The following is a 19,531-nucleotide window of genomic DNA, read 5'->3' on the forward strand; positions in this document are numbered from 1 at the left end:
ATTTCAAAAAAATGAAAGAAAACACCCAAACTCCTACTACTACTGAAAAAGCATGCCTGAAAATAAACATACTAACCATTACTGATCCATAATAGTCTTGCAGAAGAACTTATTTGGGATATTCACACTATTGCTTTCGAGACTTAGAATCTTCCAGTAACTGCTTGCATCCTTCCAACCACTTGTGTATGCTATTAGGGTGGCTGAAAAAGGGTTCTGTCCTGAGGTACCCACCCCAGTCCACGTGAAACACTGTCCTGAACAAAACTACAGTTTGACTAAACAGCAGCAGCAGGAGATTTAAAAAAAAAATCCTAAAATCCAAGATAGCAGATGGTAAATCTCAAATTGCAGGCTTTAAGTAACAAGTATGTGCCTTGAAAGGAAAAGAAGCTTGCACCTAAAATTATACTGTGCTGTCTGCTTTCAGAGCAAAAGGACATTTTTGGACTTTGTTATTAAGAGATATTTTCTTTCTCTGCACTTCATCTAATGACAGTTTTGTTCTTAAGATGCTATTAAAGGGCACTTTATATTTGGCAATCTGGATAGCAGAGATGAGGATGTGGCATTATTCCTTCATTTTGCCTGAATGTTTTAGCTTTTAAACTTTTTTTTAGCTTTTAATAGTGCTTACAAAGTAAAGGGGGAGGGGAGAGAATACATACACTTTAATCAGGTTTGGTTTAGACCACATAGAATAACACATTAGAAAAGAAAAGCAATTACTTAAAAATAGTTGTATTTATATTTCACAATCTGCTCAAATACTGTTTGTGTGTTGGTTTTTTTTTTTGTTTGTTTTTTTTTTTTTTATAAACTTTCTCTACAGGATGTTTTAAAACAAGTTCTTCACATTGCTTCAACTATGTACTTATGGAATTTGAGGGAAATAGTTCTGGTTGTTTTTACAGTTTAACACATATACAGTACCAAAAGGATGGTGGTTAGTCACATGCAGTCCATATGAGATTCTAACATGACATTTAGTGAATTTTCTGATGTTGACCACCCCTTTGATGCTGAAGGTAATGCATCTGTAGAAAGCAAAGACTGTAGATTTGGGTTACTGCTCTCTGCATCTTCCAGTTTTTCAGTGTTGTCCTCCCAATTAATGTGGAATCTTGTGACTCTGGGATTAGATGCCAAAATATTCCTTTGAAGCTGTGAAAGAAGAAAATACATGGATTGTGATGTGTACATCTAAAACTGGACTTCATATATTTTTAGTCCCTATAGCCTTGTTTGCGTAAAACAATTTGTTTAAAAAGGGAATTCACATCACTGTAGATCTATAGCTGCTACCTATGGATCAGAAATGTGCTTACAGTACACAACTTATTAACTTTCCCTAATATTCTCCTCAGCAAAAAAAACACTTTCTCAAGAGTATTTTAACTGTTCTGCAAGGTCAAGGCTGTGAAAGAGATACACAAGTGAAGTGCAAGTGTTGATTATTTTATCTATCTTTTAGTAAAGCAAATAACTTCTACCCCCACAAGGATTTTGCAAACCACAGGACTTCATCAAATTTTGCATCAGCTTTATGGTATTTGCAATACCTATCAATTCCATCAATTTCTCATCTTCATTTAAAAGTACAACCTTATTCTTAAACTACCAAATGTTAGACTGATTCCACTAAGAGGATTTAGCAACTAAAGTTTTAAAATAAAAACATCTTTATTTGGAAGATACTAACACTGTGGCAGTGGACATGATTAGTCATTTATCTTATTCTCATGGCTGGCCTTCATTTTCTTTTGAAAACATGTTGCATTTGTTTATGTATGCAGGAAAAAAAAAAAAAAAAAAGCTGATTTTCTCCTTATTTTGAAAAGGGGCGAAAGTTTATATATACTTACCTGGAGGATGGCAACTTAGAGCCAGTGGACACTCACTATGATATTTAAGAATGATCACAGCAAAGGTTACATTTTATTCTCCAAGAAAGCATACTCTCATTAAGTATTTCCTGACCCCTTATGCAAACTAAAAAGACCATTTATTTTTTAGAATCTAGTAGAGCTCATTACCCAATAATTAATCAATCACTTTAATAACCTTCTACTTGTGCATTTCCATTTTGTCCCTAAGTCACATTAAGGACTCTATACAAGCCTATGATTGCTTTTGCTGTTCTCTTCCATAGCAGCAAAGCTAGCTTTTTATATAAACAGAGAATGAAGAGAAGTAGTTCAAGGCATTCTAAATTCAAGTGCTTAATGGGAGTCGCCATTTTGGCATTGACAACCAACATAACAAATAAGTTATGTTTTAAATGAAAGAAATAAAGAAGAAAGGAACATACCTAAAAAGTTTAAGAATCCTCAAACTTTACTGTCATTTACAGTCTTTTTTTTAGTATCTCATCACTGAAAATAAAGTTAAGCACAGAAAAACATACTATTTCATTTAATCTTTTAATTCTAGTCCTGGTTTAATTATTACCAAAAAGGATATATGTTTTATAACTTTATCTGTATACTTCCTTTGCCAAATTAGACATTTATCAGAGAAACATCCAACCAGGCTACCTATGTTCTCTCATTTTACACCTGATTTATTCCTCAGTTTGTTAAAAGTTTTGCAGAAACTGTAGCTCTGACACTAGAACAACTGAGTAACAACTGTAGTAAATGAATATCTACAACTTAGTTCCAGGTTGATGGGCCTAGAAAAAAACATTATTCTGTTTTTCTGAAGAACAGAGCCATTTTATAAACAGTGGGGCAGGTGGGAATAAATCCAATGGTTTATTTCACAGTCAGTGTGAAAGTACAGCCAAGTCTTCAGGATGGTGGAAATTTTTTGATGGTTTCTCAGTATTACCTAAATTTATGCCAAGTACATGGCACTTATAGTCTGTCCCCCCAAGTATTTTCCGTTATTTGATGCCTCATTCCATGCACTTTCTGAAATCACTTGGGGTTTCAGTTTGTTTCTGAAAATCCTCTTTTTATAAGCATACCTCTGATACATGACTAAAACAAAACATGCCTTACCTTAGAAAAATCTGGCTTTACTGGTGGATTCTCTCTCAGTTCTGTTTCAGTGTATTCATTGTTTACATAGTAGCCGACTCTAATAAATTCTTGACCTCGGTAAGTGCATGTAATTAGCACAACTGTTACACCTACTGCATCTGCATCTGGAATAAGCCCTGGGTTAGGTGCATCAGCCTAAATGTGACAGAGAAAGATAAATTAAAATTGATAGCACGTGCCTACCTAGCAGGGGACTCTCAAGTAGTGTTTTTCAGCAGCTAAGTAGTGACTATATTTAAAATTGTTCAAGTTAACCAGAAAATATACTGCTTTCACAACATCAACCCTAGATTTAGAACACCATCCTCTAACAACAGAATTGGAATACAGTAAAATTGTTTGCTGACATTTCTCATGGGCGATTGGCCAAGTTTGATCCAAAACTCCTTTTAAATATAAGATCAGCTGAACCATTGTTCAGACAGGGGTACCAACATCGTTCCAGTTCTACAGTACCACAGTTCTCCAGCCCATCTTGGTAATTTAGTAGAGTAAGATTATTTTCTCATACACCCTCAAGGTTGAATTGGTCTGTATGTGTGCTCTTAACGAGACTACATCCTTAAAACTACAGACTGCAAATTATATTTCAGCAAGAAAAGGGATGGGCTATGGTAAGCTTTGAGCTGTTCCACAGATTTCTAGGGAAGGAATGAAGTACTTTCTCTGGCTTCATTCCTAATACCTATGTTCATTAAAATTTATGCAGTTAACTGCATCATCTCTCCACGACACCTTCTACCAGTATGCAAACCTAATTAATATGCAATTGACAGAATCTTCCTCAATTCCTTACTTACCATGGCTCTGCAGTTACTTATCAATAAAATTTGCCTCATAAAATGTGGCTCACATCAGTCCCTTAAAATGCCTCCTAACTACCACATCTATTGATAAAATGTGATGCCTGATTCTGCTGCAGGATTTAAAGTAACAGCAATTCAGGCATACTAAAACAGCTTCATATTTACAATTCCACACAAAGATCTGAAGTCAACAGTGAACACCCATGTTGGTGTTAAGTGAACAAGTGAGCAAGTTGGTATTAGTAATGTGTGTTCAGATGGTTTGGGTGTAACAAACCTCGCCTAAAGACAGAGGATGAATGAATTAATTCCTGTTGTCCTCTCATTCCTGCTTTTCTGTAGTATTTATATGCTTCAGCATGGTGAAATTTGGGAGCTGCTGCTCATGCCACATTGGCATCTACTCTTTGCCACGTCAATTCTAAGCCTTCAAACTAGTCTAGCTTTTTGAGAGAAGCTGTAGGCTCTTAACAGAATTAGATGAGTCAGACCTCTCAGGTAGAAATACACCCAAGGGAGGAGAAGAAATCAGGAAATCAGGTAGAACTCATCTTCCTCCACTCTAGCCATGAAGGAAATAGAAAATGACTGAATAGCTTTACAACTAGCATAGGGGAATGGAAAAGATGGCCAAGAAACAGAAAAAATGCAGAAGCTAGAGGAAATCACAAGAACTGCCAATACAGATTAAATAATTACTTTAATTCAGTAGTTCTTGTTCTAACAGTGCCCAGAACTATCTGATCACTTTAAATTCCACAGTAATGGGCAACAGAAGAACTATATTCCATTTAACTCCCCATTAAACTCAATTCACATTCTAATGTAGGATCTTAAGTCTTCCAGGTTCCCACTGTCATTTTCTGTCTTGTAATATCCTATGACACAGTTCTGAACCCAAGGCAATAAATACTCTGTTATAATCCTACTTATCTCTCAAGCATTGTTTTGCTGCATGAAAAAGACGCTGAAGACTATTTAAAACAGTTTTCTCAAATTTTCAACTTCCTGGTTTTGTCAACCTCTTAATTACTCAGGAACCAAAGATCATACACAGATGGCAGAAAAAAAATAAGAGCTTGGTATAACCAAATGATAAATAAGCAGATTATCTGCAAACAGATATTTTGGTGGGCAGAGGCAGTAGATTAATTTTTGCATAAAAATCACTGTCTTAATATGCCATTCTTATGCTATAAATTACTTAAGAATTTTATTAAATCAGTCCTTATGTTGCCTTGAATTATCTTGCTTTTCCACATGATATTTATTCTCATAGCTATTGCTGCCGAGTAGGTAGCAAAGGTTATATGCGCACTTAAGGATAGTAAATTATTTATGCACGTATATGCTCAAAAAGAAGTTTCTGTGATTTTATTACAAATTCCCAAGAGAATCAAGAAGGAATCAGGTTTCACTATGTATATCTTGGGATTTAGAAACAAATAGGCCGAGCTGTGGGCCTTTACTATTGAAACCCTTTTAAAGGTAATGTTTTGGGGTTTTAAAACAAAGAGCTGCTTTTGTAAGTCTGAAAAGCACAGTAATTGTCCATCTTTCTGTAAGGCTGAATTCCCAACCTGATTCATATCTTTTTTTCATCTAAGGTATTTTTATCATCCTTGGTAATCTGTGTGGTACTCCATTTTAGTTGCTATTTCAGCCATTTTCCTGTCTAGAAAGAGCTACAACAGATTATCTGAAAATTTTATACCACTCTGCAAAGGTCCTTTCCCTATTGTATTCCCCACACACAATCTCTTTTCTTTGTGTCACATGCCTCCTGCAGTTCTATGCTTTGCCCCATTCCTGCCTTCCCTTGCTTGTTTTCTCAGTATCCCAAGCTGCTTCAGCTTGGTGAATAAGATTGCTTCAGTCATCAGCAAAGGCTTCTTGCAGCACTTTGGGTTTTGGTGGTCCCCTGTGTACACATGTGCTAAATTCTACCCTCACCTGAAATCCAGAGCCTTCGGCACGTAATATACTCAGACCCAACCATACTTGCATAAGAAATAAAAAGTGTATTTTAACAGGTGGAATCTCTTATAGGACCTACTCCAATCTAAGCAAAATCTCTACACATTTCCTCCTAATTTAGCTGTAGTGTGATTTATAACCAAGATACAATTGCTGAGTCCATTCTACAGAAACTGCAAGACCAGTCAATTTAATTTGAGACCTGCCTAGTCATACAGCCAAAATGTGCCTTTTTTAGGCACCTGCTTCTTGCTCCTTCCCATCACCATCAACAAGGAATCTTTGGACCTTTGACTGAGAACAGTGCATCTTCAAATTAGAAATGCAAATGCCAGCTAATTTTCCACTATACAAACACAAGGTAACCCCTCTGAGAGCAACAGAGGATCACCTATTTCTGACCAATTTATGCCCTAAGCTACAATGGCTTGATAATGGAAAAACTGTTAATAAATGATGCATTTGTTACACATCTGCTTAATTCATAGCGTAGAAAAATTAGGCCTGTCTCCAAAACCAAACAGAAACATTTCAACACTGATTTTCATGTATGTGGTTGATAAATGCTGCAACCTTCAGTCTAATCCTATTCCTTAAGCCCATTCTTTAAGGAAAAAACCAAAACAAAAAGGTCCAGAGTAAACAAACACCCCCCAAAATGCCAAATAAACTACCTTTCCTGGAACTTAAGAGGATTAATCAGGATTGCCTCACAAATGTTGATATTATTTTAAACCAGTTACAGTAACCATGACAAATACAGGAGTCAGCATTTAACCAGAACTTTGGGGTTCTTTAATGCTCGTACTTCAGCATGCCTTTGCCATTAGTTAAGTGAATGTATAGTATTTGGGAAAATAGAGTTCTTATACAATAAGACATTCTCAGTTTCTATCTTATTTTTTATCCAATGGATTTTGCTGTTAGTTTACAAAAAAAAATCTAGTATTTCATAGAGAAAATGTGTTAGTTTTAATAAAAATTATAGTTTTGAATAGAAAAAAAAAAACAAACAAAAACACCCCACCATCACAAAAGAAGTTATCCCAAACAAAAGAAAACTTCTGTAAGAATTCGGGCAAGTCCACTTCAGGTTTTCCCCCCTGCTTCTCACTGAGTTAAAACAGAAACAAGTTTAGGCCAGTAAGTCATCTTAGTGTTGTTCTTTCCCTGTTTTCTTTTCCTTTGTTATTCCTCATTAGCTTTTGGCTTTAACAGCAGTATTTTATAGGACTGTCACATATTTCAGACTTTTTTGCACAGTCTTAATCTACACACTTGTGTCTCAAATACCTCCCATTTAACACTGAATTTCTATCTTTATTTTGGAAATCACTGTATTTTGTTATGATTTAGCATGCTTAGCCAAACATCACAGTTGACCGTGTGTTCTGCCAAACAGAAACAAGCTTCTTGATTATTCTGGCTGAGAAGAACTAATTTTACAATTAGTTTGTTGGCCTGATCCTCTGAAGGTGTTGTCTACATTAACCTAGTGCTCCTGATAGTCTGAAACTGCCACTAGCAGCAGAAGAGGTGAGCCTGATAGTACTGGTGTAAACCAGGCAACTGGCACTGCTGATTATGAACCAGACTGGTTAAAATTATCAGTAGCTATGGGAACTGTGCTTTTATCAGTTATTATTGATACCACAGATAAAAAATATAACCAAGAAGTATCAGGGGCAAGAAGTACAAGCTCAAGAACACAGTTTAAAGGAAAGTATATCATACCTGAGGAGCTCACTGCATTTTTTTTAACCAATATTTTTCAAGCGCCTCTTAGTTTGATACAGTTATCCCTAAATAAATTAGCATAACTTTTAGAAAGGGTTAAATCAAACTTACCTGAAATACAAACATGTGTCTGCCTGCAGGAACAGGTCCAACTAAAACAGAGTCTAACACCTGATCATACTCTTCACTTTCAGCTGAACCCACATAAATTATTTTCCATTCCAAATCTACATAAAAAAGAAAAAAAAACCAAACATTACTTATCATTACAGTTAGGGGGTCTTCCACTCTTGCCCATCTACAGTTTTGTGTAGCCTAAAACTACTTCTTTGGCAACAAGCCTAAAACAACAAGGACCTGTCTTCATCAGAAAAATTTAGTGATGCATGACCCTGTCCTCATGAACCAGATCATCCCACTTTCTCTCTCTAGTCAGTTGTATCACAGGAATCCCTCTTATTTTCACAGTGAGGTTAATTTTCAAAATTTATACAGAGAAACAGGGCCCTTTTACTAACTGGGAGCTGTGTTGAGCACCTTCTCAAAGACTGTCAGAATGGCAGCAGCAGAGGGATGATGCCTATAAATCATCACATACTTGAATACTGACTCCCAAACCAAAATTCCCACCTTCCACATACACACCTCACAGCTTAAATTACACAGATCATGGAAAGTAGTTAATTGAGTTAATTGAGCTTACCACTGAGTAAGCTCCATACACACTAACTGTATGCCCCCATTCCTTCATATGTCACTTGTGTTACCTGGGAAGTACGTAAAATTATGATAGCATGACATGACCATATTCTTAAGGACAGTGATGCTTGCATCTTATCTACATCTTGAAATTGAATTATAGGCCAAAAAAAAAAAAAAAATATCAGTGTAGCATTTTGCTTCCTCAAGTCATGCACTAAGCCCCAATGTTTATTACAATTCATTTTTTTCTAAGTCAGCCTCTTCCCCACAGATGTTTTAAAGTTGAAATTGCAAATCAGCCCAAATTAGCTCTTCCTGGATCAGCTTTTCACCTTCCCTTTTTGATTAAAAAACCAGTATTATTCACACATATGAAACTAATCCTGTAAGACAGATTTTGGGGTTACTAAAACAAGAAGGAAAAAAAAACACCACTGTGACAAAAAACTCTAACACTCTAACAATTAAGCTGTTGTTTCAGAACTGTACCTTAAAAACTTACATGCTGTATTTCTTCCCCCCCCCCCCCCCGCCCCTTGTGAACAACGCCTTGATTGCCTTTGCAAAAGCACAAACCTGTGAGCTATTACATTAACTTGATTAGCACACCCGGCAAAATCCAAAGGTCTGCTTCATGCTTTCTGGATGCAGGAATGGAATTTAAGCATAAAAAAAAAAATTAGCACTTGGAACAAAACTTGACTGCTTTAAGATTGCAACTCTCTTTCCTCATTAGTGAATTCTTCTTGCTTATTTTATTTCCTATTAGTTCAGGTTTTGCAGGTTTAACTATCATAATAAACAGAGCTTGAGAAGGGATTTTACTCCTCTGTACAACACAGCACAGTTTCCCAGGTACTGTAACAGAGGTTTTATATACCTTTTAAGCATGAAGCTGTTGCAGGTATTGTAGGGTATTCATCCAGGATAATTAAGGAACTTTCTTTTCTGCGTCTGAGGACAAATTACTACTTACAAGAAATGAGGACTTTTAGGCTAAACTGCTTAAGACTGTCACACTATCCTGTGCCATTATTCTAGAACAGTGTAAAACTTACTCTAAACAACTCACAGCATTTCGTACTAGACCTTTTAAAATAAATTTTAAATGTTATTTAAGTATGTTGATACAGAACAACAACTTTGAGAAAGAGCGGGCTGGAGTTAATGGATTTAATTTTAGGATCAGTGTTGCAGAGGACAGGCTGAAAACAGCACAGTAAACAGACGTATTAGCATAGGAAAGCTAAGGCAATGACTTTTCAACAAGTATACAATGGCTGTGTTTAATCTTATTTTTAAATGTGGAAGATAGCAGCACTCATCCCTAATTTATCCTATAGTCTAACTTGCATGCTGGTGGGGGAAAGGAGCTGAGAATTTTGAATTGGACCATCTAAAATTCTTCTCATTACGACTGTCCAGATTAACATAAATACCGAGTGTGAGGAGCACATCACATACAGCCGTGCACAACTGGAAGGAAAACTCTAACATATTGCACAGAGCCCCTGTGACGGGCACTGTCACAGCAGTTGCCACGGAGGGGGTCCGATGCTGCACCTCTGATGAGGCAGGCTGACCGGAGAGATCCAGCCAGCAACGTGGCGGGGTATGGAGCACAGCTCCAGCTGCTGCGTCGGTCAGTTGCAAGAAGGCATGAGACAGGCTGCGGAGGCCTATTGGAAACCCTGGCTCAGGCGAGACTTCCTCTGAAGTTCCCGCCACGGCGGCCGTCCCTCCCTCCCCGCGCTGTCACCATCCCGCCGACACGCACGAGTACGCGCTGCTGCAGAGGCAGGCGGGGTGAAGCGAGTTAAACCGCAGCGATAGCGAGCCTGCCAGGGCACCTTAGCCAGGACAGCACGCAACTCTCCTTTCCTCAGCCCTGCCCTCGTCCCTCCGCCCGCGGGGCTCTCTAGCGAGCAGGCGGCGCTGGGCTCCGCCGAGCGGCGGCCAGGCAGCGTCCTCTCCCGCTCACAGGCAGCCCGGCTGGGCGGCCTCCTCCTGCTCTCGGGGCTGCAGCCCGCCGGCTGGCGCGAGCGCCCCGCATTCCCTCCCTTGCCCCGAGCCGTTCGAAACTCCCGCCCGCGGGGCGACGCGCGGCCTCTCGGGGCGCGTCCCGCGGCCGCCCGGGGGGCGGCGCTGCGGAGCGCGGCCGGGGCGAGGGCGGCTCGCTGCCCGCCCGACCCGGGGGAAGGCGGGAGCGCGAAGGCGGCCCCGGCTCAGGACAGGGGTCCCCGTGAGGCAGCAAGGTCGGGGCCATCCCCCACCCGCTGGCGGCTGCCGGTAACTTTCGAGTGACTTCCAAAAATAGTGGCAGGCGGGCGGCCCCCTCCCCCCCGGCGGGGGCTCCCGCTGTCAGCGCTCCCCTCCGAGCCGTGCCCCCGACCCCGCGCACCTACCGCGGCCCGCGGCTGACTGCTGCCGGCATGCGGGGCCAGCCAGTCAGCCCGCCCCTACCTCCCACCGTGATTTTAATTTTTTTTTTTTTTTTTATTAAAATGGAGCACGAGGCCATCGAAACGCATCCCCGCGGAGCGTTTTCCGCGTATCGAGTACCGCCGGGGCTAAACACGCAGCATCCCGTGTGCCCGCGGGGATGCGCGGTCGCCGAGCCCGGTTCAACCCTCCTGTCTCCCGCTCGCTCCCCCCACGCACACACAAAGCTGGCAACATGGCTACCTCCACTCTAACAAGTTCCTCGCAACTTGAGGCAGCTCGCCGCCTCGCCGATGGCGGGGAGAGGCGGCGGGCCCGGCTCGGCGCCCAGAGCGGGCGGACACCGCCAACTTTCCCCAGCGCCAAGCTCGGCGGGAGCGGCACATCCCCTCTCCCGGCCGGCACATCCCCTCGGCTCGGCACGGCGATGCGGCCGAGGTGGAGAGACTGTTAAATTGTAGGCGCAGGCCTGTGCAAAGTTTAAGCCTTAAACGCCCCGAGCTCAGAGCCCAGGGTTGCAAAATCCGTATCGGAGAGAAAAATTCTACTCACCTTCAGACAGGTCCTCTATGCACTCGAATGTGATTTCGAACTGGAAAGGATTGTAGAAAGGAGAGGGATTATCCAACACCACTACATTGTTCACCTGAACCTTTGCCATATTTTGGAAAAAAACACAAACAATAGGCAGAGCGTCTTAACGCCGCGCACTAAAGTCCTCCGTGTCGGGCTCCCGCACCGCACAAGCCCCCGCGCCACTGCCCGAGCGAGGCTGCAGGGCGGCGACTTCCACAAACTTTTTTTTTTTTTTTTCGCCCCCCCTTTTATTTACACCGGGAACGCTCCACACTGTTCGCCGCTTTCCCTATTTCGCTCAACTAACAGCCCATTCTGCCCCTGCTCGCCGCCAGCGCCCGCCCGGATTGGCCACTCGCCGGGCGAGGGCCCTCCCTCCGCGGGCACGGCGGGCACCGAGCGCCGGCCAGAGCGGCCTCCGCGCGCGCCCGCCCCGCAGCGCCCCCGCCGCAGCGCCCCCGCCCGGCGCGCGCCGGCAACGGCCGCCAGCAACCGCCAACGGGCCGGGGGCGGGGCCGGGGCGGGGCCGGGGCGGGAGGTGATCCGGGTGCGGTTGAGGGAGGCGCGGGATATCTGCTGCTCTGATTTCCCGGAAAAGTACTGACAGCTTATCTCTTTTCTTCTACTTCTTCTTTTTTTCTTTTTCTTTTGTTTTTTTTTTTTTTTTTTTTCCCTCCTTTCTTCTGTGTGCATTAAAATCCAGGCAAGGGGAAAATCAGGAGGAAAGATCTTACCACGCAGCTAGTCAGATCTCCAGTCATGACCAAGAGGGACTCTACCTTAGTTCGAAAGCTGTTGCCTTGCAATGATTTTATTTAAAAGAAAAAATTAAGTCCTAAGACGCGACTTTATTTAAATTGCTTGCATATAGTTTATGGGACTGTGTTTACCCTGCCTACCGCAATAACTTTTATTAAAATTGATAAGGTTTAGATTCATCTATAGAAAATGCTTCTTGTGTAAGTGTATTATATTTAAAGCTGTGAACCATATGAGCTGAAGAAGAAATTAATTTCCTTTCAAAATGTTCATCCTCTGCAAGTTGTAAACAATGTAAAACCACATCCAGCTTGGAAAGTGCCCTAAGCTGAAAATTGAGGCTGGAAGAATAGTAGGGCAAAATATCATACTAAATTAGAACCATGGGTAGAACAGGGACAAAACATAATCTTTTGTCCATTCAGTTTAGGCAAAAAATTAAAGAAGCACTGTATCTCAACAAGACAAAAAACTGCTTGCAACTAGAGCTCTTTTTAAAGTTTTATTTAACCTTATTTATAAAAGGAAAGATTCGGAAGTGTTTAAAAGAATCCTAAGTGGTTTTTTTATATGCTAAGCTTGTGCAGTATTGTATAAACAGCAACTGCAACATTGGTTGCTTGGGAAGAGTAAAAAACTACTCTCAGTCCAGCACTCATGATGAAATTGTTCCCAATACCTCCCAGAGCAAGCACTTTTGCTGTCAGAATGCACAGAATTAGTGTAATCAAGTGGGAAGGTGCATTAAGTTTTCAGCATCCCCTAAGAAGAATGAAAGCAGTGATTCACTTACAGACTAAACCATCTTGCCTGTGGGGCTCCGCCATGTGCGGAGGGACACTTTCAGTTTGGGGTCATTTCAGCTCTTTAGGTTTTTGTTATGCTTTGTTTGGTGGGTTTTTATCTTCCTGTTTCTGTGCTGATTGTGCTGGGTGCTGGTGGGTCTCGGGTGCTAGGAGCACCCCCAGCTCAGGGCAGTGGGGCTGGGCAGTGGTGCCAGCTCATGAGGCAGTGACCTTTGGCCAATGGCCAGGGATATCCACGCCAGGATACAGCACCTTGCTGGCTGGGGAGCCCCTGAGCACAGCGGGCTTTGCTGGTGGGGTGCTGGGTGCGCCGGGCGGGACGGGCTGTCTGCACGGCCCTGAGTGCTGCTGCTGCTGGAGAGGCCACCCAAGAGGGGCTGTGCAGGAACCAAGCACGCCTGTCACAGGCCGTGCTGTCAGGAAGCCATCCCCTTCCTCTATCTGTAGAAGGCTCAGGTACCCTGAAGCGCTACGAGACAGGACATTTTGCCTGCACAGCAGCACTGCCAGTGAGAGGGCCCTGTGTGCAGCTGGGGAAGCCATCTTGTGTGGCGGCAGGAGCCCGCAGCAGAGGCCATCTCATGGCTGCCGTGCACAGGGGACAGCGCGGAGCAGAGTTACGCAGCACTGCAGTGCCAGCGACATCCCTCACGGCTCGGGGGGAGAGCAGAAAGTGCCCGTGGCTCCAGGGGTGCAGGTTGTGTACCCCCTCCACAGAATATTCAGAAATAAATGCGGGGCCAGGCTCTAGTACTGCCTAGTACTCTGTGTTTCTGTAATTCTGCTGTGTGATTGATTGCCCACGTTGTTTGGCACATAGTCCAGGAAAACCAAGAAAGATTGGACATGGTGGAGCAGATTCCTTACTACAAGTTGAAGTACATATTATGTTATCAGGAAGCATTTAATTCCAGTAACTTTTTGCTGGTCATTTGCAAACAAATAGCTACTGTGGTGGGCTGCACAGCGATGAGAAGGTCTTTGCAGCCCTGAGCCAAATGGTGAGGCAGGGGGGATTCTTGTGCAGGTTTTGCCATAGAATTCCAGGAGATTTTAGGCTGGTTGCAGCTTGTCAACTACTAGGATATTTTGAGCACTGGAATGGAAAAGAAGGGCTAAAGATAGAGAAGAAGCAGGGAACTAGGGAATAGAGGGATTGGAGGGAGCGGCACATACTGGCTAATGAGTGGCCGTTTCCACAGTTATGCAGGGGTTTTGACTGGCTATCCACCCACTGTTGTATCATGTGTAGATTTACTGGAAATTTTTTTTTTTTATTTCTTCCCTCATTTCATCCTTGGTCATCTTTCGATTTTCATTTTTGCTTAATGCTTAGAGGAAACAAAAAACTCATAAAGAAATTTAATTTCCTTTTATTTTTTTTTCAAGCTTTGATTTGAAGCTCCAAAATTTTTGTCCGTTTTAGTAGCTGATGTGGAAGAAGACCTGAATGGGTCCGTTCCATAATTTTGCAATTATTGCCTTTGCCCCAATTTTCAGTATGATCTGCCAGAACTAGTATTCATATCCTAATCCCTTTTGTTCATTTAACCAAGTTCTAAAACAAGTCACAATCCAAGCATGGGAAGCATGACAGAATCTGCTCCACAGCTCCAGACTAACCTACCTCAGCACTAGTGGGATTGCTTGCTGGTAGCTGTAAAGTGAGTTAAGTTACGTGGTAGAAGTAGATGATGGAGCTTTCCTGCTGGTTTGCCCTCTGTCCATGGCTCAAGCCACTGTGCTGGGTCCCTTTCTTTCACTAAAGTTTACTCTTGCATTTTAAGGAAGAGACTGACTGAAGTATTTGATTCTTCAGGTTTGACAGTGACTGCTGTGAAGGAATTTGGGGAGTGGAATTTGGAAGCTGGAGCACTGGTGCTTGCAGATGGAGGCCTCTGTTGCATTGACGAGTTCAATAGCATCAAAGAACATGACAGAACCAGTATCCACGAGGCAATGGAGCAACAAACCATCAGTGTTGCAAAGGCAGGGTAAGTGGCATGTTAGCACATGTGAGAAAACAAGATTTTTTTTCTCTTGTACTTATATGTTGGAGGGATGCTGATTAAACGTATTTGTTTTCTTCATTGTATGCAATAGTTTTGTTGTCAACAGTATTCCTAAACTAGACAAGTAAAACATTTCATAGGACAGTGTACTACACCAGAGGCTGCAAGCAATCAGACTAAATACATACCCTCTTCGCTGCTGGGTTTTCTATCTACTGCTATAGGCCAGGGCACTTTTCTACAAAGACTTGGCATTCTTTTTCTTGCCCTTTGCTGCAAGTGGTTGTAATAATCCTATGTGAAATGAGAAGCTTTGTGAGTTTTTTTTTGTTGCAGCTCAGAAAGTGGGGCTTCATTTTTCCAAAACCACAAAATCACAGAGTCATTAAGTTTGGAAAAGACTTCAAAGATCATCAAGTCTGATCACCACCTTGTCAACTAAACCATGGCACTAAGTGCCATGTCCAGTCAGTTCTTGAACACCTTCAGGGATGGTGACTCCACCACCTCCCTGAGCAGCCACTTTTTCAGTGAATAAATTCTTCCTGATGTCCAACCTGAACCTCTCATGGCACAGCTTGAGGCTATGTCCTCTTGTCCAGTAAAATCCAGTAATATTGCTTGGTAACCAAAGCACATCAGGAGATTTCGAGGCTATTGTATTTTCCAAGAGATTTGCAGGCTGCTGAATTTTATATGTTGGGTGTGGCCTAAATATAAACTCCTATTTACTTTAAGTTCCTCCCTTTCTTTTTTCAAAGTAGTGTGTGTTCAAATCTGCTATCACCCCCACTACCCCCACCCACCACTTGGATCTTCGAGCTCATATTTCAATTTGTCAGTCATATGCAGTTCTTATTCAGGCCCAAATTATTTCCTGGCTGGTATTTCTGACATCTCTGCTACTCAAAAGGCATTACCCTTTCCACATTCCTTCTTATCACCTTCCACTCAGCTCTTGCTCCAGTCGCATCTTGGCTTCTCTAACTGATCATGTCCCTCCCTTATTCTGAGCATCTCCATCCTCTTCATCAGACAGCAGACAAATAATCACAGAAGATTCTGTGTTGAAAGGAGCCCACAAGGATCATCAAATCCAGTTCTTAAGTGAATGGCCTGTGTGGGAATTAAACCGACAACTTCGGTGTTTTTAGCACCATGCTCTTACCAGCTGAGCTAAACTCAGGGTCATTTTGCTCTCACCTGGGTAATTATCAGCCTTTGCCAGCTGGGCACAACTACTTGGGAGCAATATGGTCCTGTTCCTTAGTAAGACAGGGACATATTTCAGCTGAGTTCCTTGTTGCATTTGATTGGATTTGATAGACCCAAACAGAGTTTGCTAACTTGCACATAGATGCCCAGTTGCTCACTTTTAAGGACTACACATAATGCAGATTTTTTGGATAGTAACTTAGCACACATAAGTTAAGCAGCTTGTTAATTTAGGTCTTATTTTGGTGCATGGGAGAATAGGGTTTTTTCCTATTGGGTATAAGCTAGTGGAAGATCTGTGGTCCTTCCTCTCAGTTACAGAAGAACTTTGGATGTGAGGCAGCAGTTACTCAGGAGCTGACTAGAAATAGCTCAGTGACAAACCAAAGTTAGAATGCTTCTGCTGCTGCCTTACCCAAAAGAAGTGCATTTGGACTACTAGGGTAAAAATAATCTCTCCCCACATCTACAAGCACATGCTAGGACATCATGGTTAAGAGTGGAAAATGGCTGTTTCAGTTGGTATGGTTGCCATCATGTTAACTTGAGTTCGTATTCTTGTTTATACACAGGAATAAAACATACATTCATGTCACATTTTATTTTGCTCTCTTAAAAGATGAATAAGTGTTGCTTTCCATCATTCAAAAGTGTTTGTATATTGTACAACTCCACAATATAATATTTATTTCTGAAAAGTAGTGTTGGTTTTCACTATTTAAGGATCTAGCTGTATACAGAGATTTTATTTGTGGCAATGTTGGTTGGTGTCTTTTGGTATCCAGATCACTGTCTGTCTAGTTGCTATTCTCTGACTGAAAAATGCTGTACATATAATAAATATTAATACAACAATTGTGTACATTGTTTAGCTCTTATGGTCTTTCAAGATAAGATGTGCTCTTTATAGGATAAAACCACAAAAGTTTTTAAACACTTTGGAATCCTTTTCCCTATCCAATTTAATTCAACCACAACGTTCACCATACCTTTCTCTAGCTTGGTGTGCAAGCTTAGCACGAGGACAACCATCCTGGCAGCAACAAACCCTAAAGGCCATTATGACCCCAATGAGTCTGTCTCTGTCAACATAGCCCTTGGCAGTCCCCTGTTGAGCAGATTTGACCTGGTCTTAGTATTGTTAGATACAAAGAATGAGGAATGGGACCACATAATTTCATCCTTCATCTTGCAAAATAAAGGTAAGAGCAGTCTTTTTAAATCATAAGGTGTTTTGTTGGGTTGGGGATTTTTGAGGTTTTTTTTTTTTTTTTTTTTTTTTTTTTTTTTTTTTTTTTGGTTGGTTGGTTTCTGGTTTTGTTGCTTGTTTGTTTGTGGGTTTTTTGTTTGTTTTTTTTAATTTTATTTTCCTCCATTTTTTAGTTTGCTATTCTTGAATCTTTCAATTTAATCAGTGTTTACATTTTTGTCATGGTGGTTTTCTGCTGTATGGTTCTTCAAGTAGGAGTAAGACAGTTTACTAATTAATTAAAAGGGACGAGCTGAGAACCCTGTACTTTTACTCTGGGATCATTTATAAGAGATTTCAGCCCAGGCTGCTCAGTAAGTGGATTGTTTCCATCTCACACCTTTATGGTGTTTGATCTTCAGATCCTATATGCCTTGTAATTGTACTTGCTGTTAATCAGAAACTTAATTCCAGCAGAACAGATCAGAGATGCATGTACTGCAGGGCTCAAAGAATGAGCAATAGCATTCCCCATGTGGAGCTTTGTGCTCTGGAATGAGGGAAGGCAGTGTGATTTGATTTTCACCAGCCCCTTCCCCATCCACATCATGGAACATGGCTTTGATCCCCTTTACAGAAGAAGTGGTTAGAGGAGGCTTCTTCAGCTAGCTTCCTTTCCTTTCCAAAATATTTCCTTACAAAAAACGTTCAGAATATGGCAGGTAGCTCTTGGCTCCAAGAGAATAGGTAAAACAGGCAGAGGAGGTGCATACACTCATGTAGCATCTTTCATTTTAAGGAGTTCCTGAGCACTTGGCACTGCCTGTACCATTCTGGTGGGCAGTGAGGCCAACAGCAGTTCTATAGAAATTACTGGAGGCTTTACTGTGGATTTTGATACGGGAGGGATCGGATGGTGTGTCTGGACTGGAATTTGACCAAGTCCTCGAGGACTAATGAACAGACAACCAGTGTGCCCCAAAAGTGCAGGAATGTGTATTTCATAGTCACCTGTCTATTTAGCAGGAGTTCTTAGGAAGAAGCTTGATGTCTGTTGTTACAGAATTACTGACAGGGTGTTGTAATGCAGGCTGCCCAAGCAAATCAGAAAAGCTCTGGAGCATGGAAAAGATGAAGACCTACTTCTGCCTTATAAAAAGCATACAGCCAAAATTGTCTGATGAGAGCAACCTGATCCTTGTTCGCTACTATCAGATGCAGCGTCAGAGTGACTGCAGGAACGCTGCCCGCACCACCATCCGCCTGCTAGAGAGCCTGATACGCCTTGCAGAAGGTGAGGCCTTGGCATTTTTATTTTTAGGCTAACAATTAACCTTTATGAAATGAAGAGAACAGTATAATTATAGCCAGTAAGTAGAGTAGCAGCTTTTCCATGGAGGTAGGGATAGGTGGTTCTTGTATGATCTTGTTTTATCCTTCTCATCTAAAGAGCCTTGGGGTTGGAGATTTTGAGTGTGAGAAAGGGTGTTATATTTAGACTATCAAAACCAGTTTTAATTTTGACATTCTTATGTATATAATAAATATTAAAACCTCTGGAGGAAGTCACATTCAAGAGAAAAATCTCAGAAATTATGTGTCTTTATGAGAGGCAATCTCAAGATTTACTTGGCTCCATTTGAGTCAAATATTTGCTTCCACTCTGAAATTAATATAACAAAATAAGCGTATTTTTTCTTAAGTATTAATAATCCTAAAATTAATATAACATAAAAGATAACATATTTTTTGTTTCCTGAAGTATTAGTAGTCAAGCCCTTATTTTGCCATACAACTCAAAAATTTCCAACTCTGAGTTCAAGTAATATTTCATTTATGAGAAAGAACCCAAAGGAAGCAGTAAGTCTCTGTAGCAACATGGAACCCAAAGGAAGCAGTAAGACTCTGTAATAACCTTTTATAAAATGACATGTTAAATATTTTCAGGATAAATTTTAAAAATGTACTGTATTCTGTATAGCAAGCATAAATGGCAGTGTAGCACCTCTTACTTTAGATGCTTGCGTTTTGTTCTCTATTCTGAGGGAAAGATATTCTCCATTTAAGTGAAAGACAGTCCTAACTTTTCAAGATTCACATGTAATTTTCCCATTCAGTTTTTCTTCTCTTCTTATCAGTTCATGAGACTGGGGCTTTTAGTAGGATTTTGTTCTTTCAAAGTATTATTTAGATGATATTAACTAACCGGTCTTTCTATTCCTGAATAAGAACTGAGTGTGCTTCCACGGCCAATTAGGAAAAA

The 19,531-nt window shown here is 41.4% G+C and overlaps 2 protein-coding genes across 3 annotated transcripts in view; one reads left to right on the plus strand and one right to left on the minus strand.

Moving 5' to 3' along the window:
* MCM9 (minichromosome maintenance 9 homologous recombination repair factor) overlaps positions 1–19,531 on the plus strand; it is a 48,179-nt gene that overhangs the window by 19,051 nt on the left and 9,597 nt on the right. The window contains exons 7-9 of one of the 2 annotated variants that reach the window (XM_053937937.1): positions 14,672–14,846; positions 17,079–17,281; positions 18,359–18,562. In XM_053937937.1, coding sequence (XP_053793912.1) covers positions 14,672–14,846; positions 17,079–17,281; positions 18,359–18,562 — 582 coding nt within the window. Of the gene's footprint in view, positions 1–11,990; positions 12,182–14,671; positions 14,847–17,078; positions 17,282–18,358; positions 18,563–19,531 lie in introns of those variants that run through there. The other variant, XM_053937938.1, reaches the window with a different exon arrangement.
* Positions 596–11,704, minus strand: ASF1A (anti-silencing function 1A histone chaperone). Its single transcript, XM_053937939.1, has 4 exons — positions 11,264–11,704; positions 7,679–7,794; positions 3,006–3,182; positions 596–1,164 (listed from the first exon to the last, which is right to left on the minus strand). Exons 1-4 carry the CDS (start codon positions 11,370–11,372, stop codon positions 952–954), a joined length of 615 nt encoding a protein of 204 aa, XP_053793914.1. The 5' UTR covers positions 11,373–11,704; the 3' UTR covers positions 596–951.

The sequence above is a fragment of the Vidua chalybeata genome, chromosome 3, assembly GCF_026979565.1.
Source record: "Vidua chalybeata isolate OUT-0048 chromosome 3, bVidCha1 merged haplotype, whole genome shotgun sequence".
Taxonomy (NCBI): domain Eukaryota; kingdom Metazoa; phylum Chordata; class Aves; order Passeriformes; family Viduidae; genus Vidua; species Vidua chalybeata.